The sequence below is a fragment of the Barbus barbus genome (assembly GCF_936440315.1).
Source record: "Barbus barbus genome assembly, chromosome: 25".
Lineage (NCBI taxonomy): Eukaryota > Metazoa > Chordata > Actinopteri > Cypriniformes > Cyprinidae > Barbus > Barbus barbus.
The window spans coordinates 17,807,165-17,820,689 of record NC_136753.1 but is presented as its reverse complement, the minus strand read 5'-3'; the positions used below and the strand labels follow the sequence as shown (position 1 = coordinate 17,820,689).

The 13,525-nt window shown below is 36.1% G+C and overlaps 1 protein-coding gene across 1 annotated transcript in view; it reads left to right on the top strand.

Moving 5' to 3' along the window:
* LOC306844929 (uncharacterized protein) overlaps positions 1–12,871 on the top strand; it is a 72,773-nt gene extending 59,902 nt beyond the window's left edge. Inside the window, exons 9-12 of the mRNA XM_079377376.1 lie at positions 2,338–2,469; positions 9,375–9,538; positions 9,753–9,898; positions 12,333–12,871. Coding sequence (XP_079233502.1) covers positions 2,338–2,469; positions 9,375–9,538; positions 9,753–9,898; positions 12,333–12,403 — 513 coding nt within the window. The 3' untranslated portion in view covers positions 12,404–12,871. The remainder of the gene's footprint in view (positions 1–2,337; positions 2,470–9,374; positions 9,539–9,752; positions 9,899–12,332) is intronic.
* The last annotated feature ends 654 nt before the right edge of the window (positions 12,872–13,525 follow it).

The following is a 13,525-nucleotide window of genomic DNA, read 5'->3' as shown; positions in this document are numbered from 1 at the left end:
TGCCGTCATGGAGACAGGTGGAGATGGGATCAGTATTGACGCAACGTGACCCATCATATAGTCTAGATTCTCCCGAAGTGAACATTACGATCTCATTACTTACCTACCCCTCTCAGACAGACACACACATATGTGCACGGTCATATTTTTCATGGTCATGATTCTTTGGTCTCAATGTCTGCCTCCTCACCTTGTTAACCCGTTTAGTTTTCGATACCATTATAGAAATATTTGCAGAACTGAAATGCATTGTAGATCTGCAGTGCAATTTTCAAACAAAAGTATCTGACAATAGCAGGGTTGCTGAGATAAAGTGAGTAGTATTAGGCTCAATATGACAGCCAACATGAAGGGGGACCCCTGTATGTAGACTCATTATGAATCAAATACTCAGAAATCTGTATCTCATGTAAGTGTCCATCATTTGAAATATTTGTCATAAAAATATTTGCATTTCCAGACTTTTGCCCATTTAGTTTTTAGTATATATATACACACACACACACACACACACACACACACACAGACTTTTATGTGCACAAAAGAAAACTTAGGACAATGCACACTGTGTCACCTTTTGTGCCATCAGTCCATTTTGCTGTGCGGTTTCTTGGCATGCAAAAAATACCCATGCACATGTGAATAGTTTCTCAAGGGCACAAATAAAATTATTGTGTGCATGCAAAAGTCTTGTTTATTATTATTTTTAATATTTTCTTATTTTATGGGCTCTGTATGTTGTCACTTTGAGAAAATCAATGAAAAAAACTGAGAAAATATTTACAGATGACTGTAATATATACCAAATATAAAGCTCAAAATAATGCAGTATGAACCATTTATGTTAAATATGGTCTGAAAATCTACTGAGATGTTTGGAAATTTGAGTCAAGAAAAGTATAGAATTTTGAAATGGAAAATATGTAGGAAAACTGTTAATAAAGCTGCTTGCTGTAAAGCAATCTATAAAGTTCTGTATATGTATATATCCCAGCCACATTGCCATGATCAGATGCTTTCCTAACTTTTATTTTGTGTGTATATTGAGGCCTTAAAGGCCTTCCAGTATAATATGAAAGTAACATAGAAATAATACATTATTTATAATGACAGCAGGAGTGGTAAATGAAGAGGTGTAGTTTGACAGGAATAGAAGTTTCATTCCCACACTTTCTTCTCACAGTGAGACACCTGTTTCCATTGTTTGTTTGACACAGAAAAAAGCCCCTGCGAGAGCGTTCACTTTCTGTGAAACACACATACTTTCTCCCTGCTCCACTCTCTCCCTCCCTCTCTTCATATTTTAACACTTGTTCAGACTTTTGCTTGTATTCTGTCCAAGGCCCTACTCAACCAACCCCCCACCCCCACCCCACCCCCACCATCCAAACACACCGAATCACTGCACCTGTGACTGTCATCACCCTCTACCCCTCCAGTCCACCAAGAGACCAGCTGTCCACTTGTTTTAAAGGAGCAGAGCCACCTCATTGCAGCACAGGCCCACCTGCTAGTCCCAGCCCCATAAGCCCCCTCCTTCTGTTCCTCCGCAGCCTTGGGGCTGAATTTAACCCCACACCCTGTGTCATCCGTGTATATGCCACGAAGCATGGCTTGAGTTCACGCCTGCAATTGAAAACGATCCAGTTCCCCCTCCAAATAACTGAGAAACAAGACCCCCAAACCCCTTCCCCCTAGTCATGGCTAGCGTCCATTCCCCTCCCCTGTACATAAACACAGCATGCAGGTGGTACGACGCCCCACTTAGGTCAATATTTCTGTTGCAGTTAATTAAGCAGAAATGATATGACCCCCATGGAAATAAGATTCCACTTAAGAGGTCAGCGGCCCCTTCTCACTCATTGTGTGCGTGATCCTCACATTCTATTTTAAGCCCAGAGAGCTCTCCATCACATTCAGATTATTCATACATGCAGATTATATTCAGGAGGAGTCAGTGCAAATCTGTGCCATTGACACATGCACATAATTAGTGATTAGACAATGTGTGATAAATGTGTGTTTTGACAGGGACTTCAATTGATACGTGATACAATACTGGTGCCGTATGTGTATAACTCACTTATGTTTTCCATCACTTACTTTATATTGACACACATCTGTTAGAAAGGGAATTTAAAGGCTAAGCTGTATTGTAACTGCTCTTATCCGTTCAGAAGTTCTTTGGTTTCTCAAACTAACCAGATTCATTCACACTTACTCTGTTTAGTGCTGGAGATTGGTTTAATGTTTGCACTTATCTGAGGTTTTAAATTGTCTGCATAGATCCCTGGAGTCATTTTCAAGCTCTAAATCGCTGTTTGTTTTTCTTTATAGATGCCTGTGTGCTCGTACTTTCTAAAGGGGATCTGTAATAACAGTAGCTGTCCCTACAGCCATGTTTATGTGTCTCGCAAAGCCGATGTGTGCAAAGACTTTGTCCGAGGCTACTGCCCTCAGGGAGATAAGGTAAGACAGTTTGATGGTTTCTATGCAAAACTTTAAAGTTGAAATCTTGAACATGAAGCCTTTTCTAACTGTTTCTTCATGTTAAAACATGTATCATGTCATGGAATGGCCTTGATCATCTTTTTTGGTATATAACGTCCTCTTTATATATATTTGTTTTCATTTATTAATTATTTTTATTTGTAATTTATTTTTGAAAAGTCTTGAATACTTTTTGGTGAGATGTAATGACATTTATATGGGGTATATGCTATCCTTTGCTATGAAAAAATGTAAATGAATTGAACTATGTAAATGATTTCAAAGAAATGTATAAAGAATATATTTTCCTTATTTTAAAACTTTTTATTTAAAATGTATTAGTTCATTATAGTAAAGCATTATAGTATTATATACATTTATGAACTAAAAATTTAGCCTATTTTTAACCTTGGAAAAAGCATCCACCTGTATTGTACTAAAAAAAAAAACATAAATAAAATAAAAGGAGCTTATATGGAGAGAGATCTAGCATTTTCACATTACACATGTGGTTCAACTTTCAGGTCAGCAATGTCAATAAAATTATGTTCACTTTTACTTGCATCCTCGTAGATGCTGTAAGGTCCTCTTTAATTTAGTGTACATGTAGTTTGACATTCATAACGTTTGTTGGATTAAAGTGCTTTGCAGTTGATGACAGTTTTATAGGCCTTAATGAATGAATGCCGTTTATTGGTGATGATTTTTTTCCAAGAGTTTTAAATATAGTTCTTAAAAGTTGACTGTGTTCCTAATGTTAATCTGAACCTTCATCAGGGTGCTTATGACATATGCATTTGGTTTCCTCCATGTTTGTGAGTGAGTGACATATTGAGGGTAGTAACAAGAGAGGACAACATGACCCACATTTACCCAGTGACCTCGTATGTCCTTTATCTAGCAGGTTCTAACCCATCCGTGACCTCTATCTTCACCCCCCCCACACACACACGCTTCTCTTGTCCCTCATCACACCAGTCCCTCAGTCACATTAAGCTGTACAGGAGAGTACAAACCTTCGCCTGCATGAAACTGGTGTAGCCACTGTCATGTTGTAGTACCTGTTACATTCTTGTTTTCATCTGGGTTGAATACATGGCATTGTATGACTTGTGCTAGTCATGTTCTTTGTTATATTTTAGAGGTGTTAGCTTAAAGGAATACTTCACCCAAAAATGAAAACTTACTCACCGTCAGGCCATCCAAGATGTAGATGAGTTTGTTTCTTTTTCAGAACAGAGTTGGAGAAATTTAGCATCACTTGCTGAACAAAGGATCCTCTCCAGTGAATGGGTGCCATCAGAATGAGAGTCCAAACAACTGAAAAAAAAAATCTGCAAGTAATCGACAACTCCAGTCCATCAATTGATTTCTTGTGAAGGAAAAAGGTTAATCTTTTTAACAAAATAATTCATCATCGAGACTTCTTTAACTTCATACCGTTCCTTCCAGCTAAAATAGTTCTCTATCCATATTTTAATGTGAGAGGAGAACAGGGGACGGGCTTTTTCCACTGGAAGAAGTGTTATAATAGACAGTAAATTTTGTCAGAAGTGATGAGTTGAAGTTAAAATGTACGGAAACGTATTGCATTCACTTGAGGAAAAAAAAATCTACTCTGTTTTTCTGAATTAACGAGTTAATTATCTCAGAATTACGAGATAATTAAGTCATTAATTCAGAAAAACAGAGCAAAAACTTTTTTAATGAAAAATTATCTCGTAATTCTGAGATAATTAAGTGATTAATTCAGAAAAACAGAGCAAAAACTTTTTTTTTCATTAAAAATTATCTCGTAATTCTGAGATAATTAATTCGTTAATTCAGAAAAACAGAGCAAAAACTTTTTTTTTATGAAAAATTATCTCGTAATTCTGAGATAATTAACTCGTTAATTCAGAAAAACAGAGCAAAAACTTTTTTTAATGAAAAATTATCTCGTAATTCTGAGATAATTAACTCGTTAATTCAGAAAAACAGAGTAGATTTTTTTCCTCAAGTGAATGCAATACGCTTCCGTAAAAATGTCTTGATGGATTTTTTATTTATTTATTTAATTTTGTGCAACAACAAACACGACTTGTAACTTTACAAGACATTAGTTGATGGACTGGAGTCATGTGGATTACTAGTGGATTATTGAGATGTTTTTATCAGCTGTTTGGACTCATTCTGACGGCACCCATTCACTGCAAAGGATCCATTTGTGAGCAAGTGATGTAATGCTAAATTTCTCAAAATCTGTTCCAATGAAGGAGCAAACTCATCTACATCTTGGATGGCTCTAGGGAGAGTGCAAAATTAAATTTTTGGGTGAACTATTCTATTAACAGTTCATTCAGTTTCTTTATTTAAAAAGTTAGTAACACTTTACAGTAAGGTTCAGTTCATTAACATTAATTAGGCATCATGAACTGAAAATGAACAATACTTATACAACATTAAACAGTAACTTTGTACGTGCTTTTTTAACATTTTAAATTCCATAAATTAACAATTATTGTTATTTAACATTCATTTATAATGAACATGAATTAAGTAAAACTGTACATTTATAAATTAACATTTCTGAGAGAAAAAATATTTTAAAAAACGCATTAAGAAATTGTAGTGTAAAGTAATACCAAAAAAGTGACACTAAAAAGTTGTTAAATAAACACACAAAAAAAAATACAAATAAAACAAAAATCTTAAATGTTTCCATATTGAGATCACACAACCTACCGAATAATTATCTCTGTAAGCCCTCTGTTATCAAACAATTTTAAGACAAGTCCAAGACAACTGCCACATCCTCCAATCAAAAAATTACTGAGCACCTCTTTTTTAACTGTAGTGCCATTTTGCGCTAGATTTTAAAGTGGGAAGCTTTTGAGATGATAACATAATTTATATATGCCAGAACAAAAGTGATTTATTATTTTAAACTGACAGTATGCCTCCCTTCATTGTTTTTCTGCAGAAACTTTCATCGCCGCCCCTATCAGTTTCTTCCTCTTTGGATTTGTCTCATTCTAATGAATTGTTCCTCTGCCGTGTTTTCTGCTTCTCCCGTCTTCTCTCTTTGTCTCTGTCTGTCTCTCGCTCTGTTTTTTCCCTCCATTTGTTCTTCTTTGCTTTCCCTTCATTGTAACAAATGCATTCTCTCGCTGTCAGGGCTCATTTAAATATTTGGGGTGAGAATGAGAATATATAAGAAGAGAGATATTAATATTTATTCTATTAGCTGAAGTGCTTAGGTCTGTAATTTTGCGCCGTCCCAAAAGCACTGTCTTAGATATGATGGATAGCACACCATAATTATGGACGTGAAAATGTGCTGATGTCAGCAGTATAGGCGAGAGGCCAGCAATGGATACACCAGCGGAGCAAGGGTTAAAGCGCACTCTCATCCTCTTCATTTCTCCCTCCTCTGTTATTTTCCCTCTTCTCTAGCTCTCTCTTTCTGTCTGCCATTTCACACGCTTTTCTGTCCCCTTTCTTCTTTTGTTTGCTAGTCACATCAATTCACACCCCTCATCCTGATCACTCTTCTTTTGATTCTCCTTCTCTTCCTCTCATCCCTCTATCACTCTGTCACTATTCTCATTTCCTAGCTCTTTATCATAGCTCACACCACCATACATTCTTTCTGTCTCTCTCTCTTTCTTGCTCTCTGTCTCAGTAATGTAAAATGTGCTGACTCTTTCTGCTTTGTGGCCAGTAGAAAGCTCTTCTAATAGGCCCCAGAGACTTTCCAGCCTTTCTTAAATCAAGTGGAAAATTGTTAACTTGCACTGATATAAAGATGTTCCATCCACTTCTCTTTTTTTCTCTCACACTCTTCTCTTTTCCCTCTATTTTGCTGCTTTTATGTAAATTAAAATGTATGAGAGAGCGTGGTTGGGGAGGACTCGGGCTTTTGTGTTTTCTTTGCCCAGATCACAGCCGTGAACATCAAAGTTAATGAGCCTTCTCAGTACTGTATCCACCTCCCATCAGCGGGATTTTCTTCAAATTAGATATGATTTCAAATAGCCAATCAACTTATAAGTTAGGTAAGATTTATATCACCCATACTTTTCCTACTGGAGCTTCCACTAATTTGTAGAAATTGAATGTGGGTGGGAATGAAAGGAATGGGATTAGGACTGTTTGCTTGCTCATCATACATTTTAAACGTTGGTAGAAGTGTGTAGGCTTTATTCGTAATCATTATTATCAGTAAAGAAAAGTATCATGAAAACTATTAGTAAAATATTGAAACAATAATAATGTTTGTAAAAGAACACACAACAAATATTTATTTTGTTTAATTTAATTAAGGAATAGTTTTCCCAAAAATGAAATTGCTGTCATCATCTTTTGAAGTGTCTTTGTTCATAAAATGAAAGTCAGTGGGGTCCAAAACAATATTGGACCCAACTAACATTCATTGTGCAGACAAAAAGACACTGAAACATTTTTTTTTTTAAATATCTTCTTTTGTGTTCTGCTGAAGAAAGAAAGGTTTGGAATAACTTGAGTTTGAGTAAATAACAGTATTAATTTTGGGCTGAACTAACCAAGTAAAGCCAGACTCCCACTTGGAAAGGGGATGAAAGAGGCAGGTGATTCTGTCAATACTTCCACAATAATATACTGCTGTGCAACAAATGATCAGTTCTTTCAAATAATAGAGCAGCAGACACAACAAAAGACTCAACAGACAGCAATATGGAAATCCAAATTTTATTTGCATTAGACACAGTTTTTGAAAAAGACCTGAAAAAGATGTCATGAACCTTGCAAACCTGGGAAAATAGTCATTGTAAGAGGCCACTGTAGCAACTTGACAACTAATAGACAAAACATTTTTTCTCCTGAAAGACTGATTAAAAACTTCAAAAGAATTCAGGATGTAGTATAGCAGCCAACCTACAAGTCTAATATTGGAGGGATTCAACCAGCTCTGGCCATCTTAGTGGTCAATGTGCATCAAATGGTCTGTTGGCGGCTGAAAGTAGACTTAGTGGATGCAGTCAATGTTGTTGAATTATAAGTGTCCCGGAGATGCCAGTGTGATAGTAGGTAAATTTCACTGCAAAGCAGCCCGGGCCCATTCTAGACGCCATATTGGCCCCGTTTTTTTAAGCCGACATCAAATACATTGAGTTAGTGAACACTGAAATTGCAGTGGTGTTGCTTTTAATTCAGATCATTGTAGAATATTTTTTAAAAACAACTGAACCATTTTCTGATTTTATCAGTTTTCTGATGATTAGGAATACCTGGTTTATATTGTGCTGTGATTGGCTGAATGGTAGTTAGTTACCAGTTAGCATCTCTTTCAGTCAGTCTCCTATAAACTCATAAAAACTGATTATAACTTTTTATTTAATAATAATAGTCAGACGTATAATTAATAATTGTCTATATTGTTGTGAACCAGAAATCCGAATAGTTAAAATTAGAGATGCCGTGTGATCAGATTATCCCACTTCACATCGCTTGTAATTTCTCACAATTTACACATTGGTTCTATCTGCCTCTGCCGGACCTTTGAATGATTAAAGCTCAACATGGATGTTATCAGTCAAACAAGAAACAAATGGGTGTTTAAAAAAAGAAAGGTCCCAAATGCTCTTCTGAAATGGGGTGGAATTGGAATCGACTGAATTCAAGTGGCAAGGGATTTAGCAAATTGGGCCAATTAGCCATGAGTGTGGTGAGTGATGATGTTGTCTATAGGATGATTTAGGGGGCATTAGAGACCCAGATTCATTGGGTACGATAATCCAGTGTATAGATAAAATATATACTTTTAGTGTTTTTTTATTTAACAGTAAATAAAGCAAAAGCTGTCATCTTGGATTTAAAGACTCCATAGTCAGACTATACATGCCTCTTTGCAGTTAGTGACTGTCAATGACATGCACTTAAATGTTTGTGTGTGTTTATTTATTTATAAGTTTTTTTTATTATTATTATTGTTAGGTTTTTTTTCTATTTTGTTGTTTTTGGTTTTGCTTTTTTGTTTTGTTTGGTGATTTACGTTATGTCTGTTTTTGATTTTTGTTTATTTTTTATTTTTATTATAATTTTTTTGTTTGCTATTTTGTTTTGTGTTGATTTTGGTTTTGTTTTGTGTCTCTGGTGCTAGAGACTGAAAAAAGCAGCAATCTTTCAAGATAGAGGTCACGGATGGGTTAGATACGTATGTGTGACAATTAAAAAAGTAGCACTCAAAAAAATGTTTCCTGTGTGAACGGTCGCTGGGGGTTTCATTTAACAAAATCTGTCTGGTTTCTGTATTTCATTTCTAAGCACCACCTAATAACTGTAAATTTGGTCATTTTAGGCCGCTTGTGGTTCTGACCTGATCCCTGTTGGGTAAAGCGTCTCTGGGCGGTCTGCCCCAAGGGTTGACAGGGAGTCCACAGTGTTCCCGTACACGATCCTTTAGCCACCCTTCCCTCCCACACACATGCAGACACTCTCTCTCTCTGCTTATTTCTGGAGCAACATGCCCCACACTCGCCCAGTATCTCTCTCTCTCACTTATACACACGTCTCGCGCTCCTCACCCCATAGTGGGGTATAATTAGCTCCTCTGACAGGTGGGAGGGATCGGGTCTCCCGAAGAATGAAGCTACCAATTTACGCCCAAATTACACGGGCACACAGACACTCTCACCTACTCTCACTTACACACACAAACACATGCTCACCTTCTCTCACATATCAGATACATGCACCTACTGATGTGTGATCACACGCAAACACTTTTGCTAAGAGTGTGGCACACATGAAATCTCTATTTCCTTTTAACCTGACAGTGTCCCACATGTTCATAACCAACCCATGAAACATCCAATCCGAATATGAAGAAATAAAGCATTAAGAATGTTCTGCTCTCTTCACAGTGTAAGAAGAAACACACGCTGGTGTGTCCAGACTTCTCCAGTACTGGTGTGTGTCCACGTGGATCCAAATGCAAACTGCACCACAGACAGAGCTTGAAACGCTCCGGCTCTAACGCAAGCTTTGGACCGGCCAAGAAAGCCCGTACTAGAGACATTTTAAAGAGGTCAGGATCAGGAACTAATCTTTTTTTCTCTCTTTTCTGTACTGTTGGTAAAAAAAAAATTAGCATTATTTGAATAATATTATTATAGGGAAGCGACATGAATAACCATGTAAATTTCCCATAAGCTTGCTGATTATTTATAAATTCCTTTGAAAATACAATTTTTTTTTAATCTTATAAAAATCTTATATTATTTGGTGTTTTGCCTTTTCAGTTCAGAGGAAGTTCAAACACAATCTACAGAGTCCATACAGGCAAATGAGGGCTCATCCTGCTCGGGTCCTGAGAAGCTGCCTTCCTTCATTTCCTTGTCCAGCTCTCCTGAAATGTCAGAGAACCCTGATACCCCAAAGGCCAAAGGTGTGTACTTATATGTCTACAGGACTTCAAATTTAACAGATTCAGTATAAAATAATAATTATAACATACAGTAGATACATTGGCCAAAGTATATGAACACTAAAGCTACACTTAATGAATAAATGTTATTGCTCTAGTTAAATATAAAACTAGGTGGTACTTTAAAGAAAGCTAACAAAACATTTCACAAAAAGACATTTGTTAGCATAAATGATTATATTATTAAAAATTAAGTTAAAATTAATGTGATGATGACTACACCTGTTGTTACTCTACCAGGAAGCCTGTGTAAAAATTGAGGAAATTACTTAATATGCATAACAAAAATTGGAGTAAATATTAAAAAAAAAACTTAGCTCTAAAAGGTCTTGCAAAATTAGTTTGCAGATGCCACTTGTTTTGCATCTAATGCATTGCAATACTATATTCATATACATTTATAATAGGCTTGTTAAGTGTGGCTTAAGAGTCCAAATACTTTTTAGAGTCACTGTATATATAAAGCATATGGAGGTAATAAATATTTATGGAGTACAAAGTTGGGCTACTTAATACGCAGTGATGGGGTTAATAATATGGAGGGGGTTGATATTATTTAAGAGAGGGGCTACATGAGGTATATAATACTTACTTAAGGGCTACTAATATTTAGGTTTGTTGTTAAGGACAGGCACAGCTGAAGCTGGCATGTCTGTCTCACTGATAGAGGATTAGTGGAGAGGGGCCCCTATATCCTCCCTCACTCACTCTCACACACACACACACACACACACGTCAGCCACACCCTATGGAACAGTGTCTTTCTCTCTCCACACTCAATAAGACAAGCCTGATATACTTCCCTCACACACATGGCATTTTTTCAGCAAGAAATGATCAACTTCTCTTAAAGGTTCTGAGAATCTGGTTCTAATTTTTAGTATTCATCTGAACGCTTTTCAACTCTTCAGTCTTCTCCTTTCTCATGCTTTCATACTTCCTTTCTTAAATTAGTTACTGCAGAACAGAAACTGTTGTCATTAACCTCTGACTTTACACTCTAACAGTGGCTTTTCACAGTCATATGGTCATACTGAAGTGTGGCATACACTCATTCTCTTCTCTCTACGCAACTGTTTAAAAATGTATACATCTGTGTTTCTGATTTGTTTTAGCTCATGTTCATGCATGTAGGGTTTCCTTCTATTTATAAAGCTTTCATGAGTGATGGCAAGTATCATGTCTGCATATTTATACAAATTTATGCTTGTTATACACCCCTCTGCCAACTTCCTATTTCGCTTGTGCCAAGTTCCAGCTCAGTTCCTCTTTGGGATCATTGATGGCAGCCCTGTGTCTCAGAATAGCACAGGTGCCCAGCAGACCACCATGGCTTTTCACATGTCACTTTCTCATCCTGTATTCTTTTTCATCTGCTGTATACAGACTGAAAAACTGCTGGTCTCAAATTAACCTCATTATAGCATAACGTTTAGTGAATTGTTTGTAAAACCATTTTTACTGCATTTATTATCCTCAGAAATATGTTGTCATATTATGAGATCATCTCAGATTTCAACAAAAGAGTAATAAACAAACAAACAAACAACAATGTCTATACATGTAGGGTCCTACAGCCATTCAAGGATTTATTGATTGATTGATTTTTTTCATTGATTTAATTTTCATTATTAATTATTCTTTTTTTTTTATACTCATTTAATTTTCATTATTAATTATTCTTTTTTTATTTGTCATTTGTTTTTTTTAAAAATGTATTATTCATTTTACTATTATTTTTCATTTATTATTTAAATTTAATTTATTTTCAATGTTGCTTCCTAATATATTTTCAATTTTATATATATATATATATATATATCAACTAAGTTGTCATATCTCACCTAACCCCTCTTAGCTAATTTGTCTTTTTTTGCATTGCGGCTCTTTCTTTCAGATTTTATTTATTAACTTTTTTTTTTTTTTATTCCCAACCCTGGTGAGGTTACACTGTTGTTCAACCACATTCACACCAAGAGCAGTTAATTGTTACTAATGACAGTTTAACTCTCACTGTAAAGATTGTGGCCGTCAAGACAAACTTCTCTCTGCTTTGCATAAATTAGCCCAGACTCTATGCATCACTGCCTGCATCTTCTCTTTCTCCCTCCGTCTCTGTGCTATCATTCACCCTGAGACAATCACACACTCCTGTGTCACTTCTCTATCAGTAAAAACAGAGCGATAGCTACTCCTGTCATTATATAGCAGGTGCTATTTATTTCTTGTCTGTCTGTCTTGTTTTTACAAATCAAAGTTTCCTCTACTTTCATTTTTGGCTTCAGTTACTGCTGTGTAACCAAATCATAATTCACTTTCTCAAAAACATGAAAAAACTATTGTTTGCACTGTTTCCTTGTGGAATTTTTCCTCTCCTTTCTTCTCTCTATTACAGGAAAGCCACTACATATCAAGCCGCGATTCTTATCTACAACACAGACAGAAAGCTTGCCAAAGGAGGGCTGATGGTGGGTGTTTTAATCAGTAATAAACTTTGAAACATTTTAACTTTTTTTTTTACTTTAATAATATACAGTATAGATTCTCCTGTTACAAAATGGTTTACAAAGATATCTTTACTTGAGGCGATCACAGCTACTTTTTGGCGTGAAGTCACGTGTTTGGTTTCAGGAATTTCAAAATGTAATTCTAAGAATTGATTAAACATTTCTCGGAATATGTCATAAACGCTCATTGCTACAGAACTGAATTTATGCATTATAATCAAATACTATTCTGAAAAAATGCAGACGTTCACAACGAGTTCTTAAGTTAGTTTCCAAATATATATGTATATGTAATTCTCAGGGATTTTTAAAATTGCATTTCTGTAGTGGTTTGTTATGCAAAGAAATTGTATTATTTCAAATGCAAGCTTGTATTTTCAAAAAGTGGAAATAACTAAATAAAATTGCTTTGTGGTTTGCAAGACTTTGTCTTTGTTTCTGAGCATGTTTGCATATATGGAAGATGGAATTTTTCAGTTCTTTAACCATATTTAACCAATTTTTCAGGTATTAAACTATATAACATCACAAACCACCTCACACCCAAGTTGTTTTCCAAAAAGCATCGTTTAACGTGAAAAGTATTGGCATTTCTCTACACGTGTTGTGAGGCAGGTGGATGTGAAGAACATCGCTCATGGCTGCATGTCTGTCACTGTAATTGAGTCTTAAGGAATCTATAGGAAACTAAAAAAAACGTCTCCCTCACGCTCCTCAAAACTCATTTGTCTTCTCCTCTCACTTTTTCCTCTCTAACTGCTGTCTGACCAAATCCATCACAACTAATTTCTGACGATGTCATTTTCCTTTTCTTCTCCCTGTCTTTTCCTAAAATGTGCATTTGATTGAGGATCCGTTCGTTCCTCCTCCTCCTCCTCCTCTCCCTCTTCTCCGCCGGTTAATGTAATTAGTATGTTGAGTGTTAAACAGTGGTACAGAGAGGATGATGGGAGTTGTAATCCCTTGAACGCCCCTCACTGTGCGGAGACTGCTGATATTCAGACTATTAATGCTCCGCTGAACCAAGGGCTCGTGATCTGTGCTCTGTGACAAACGACTGCCGGTCGCGACGGGAAACCTG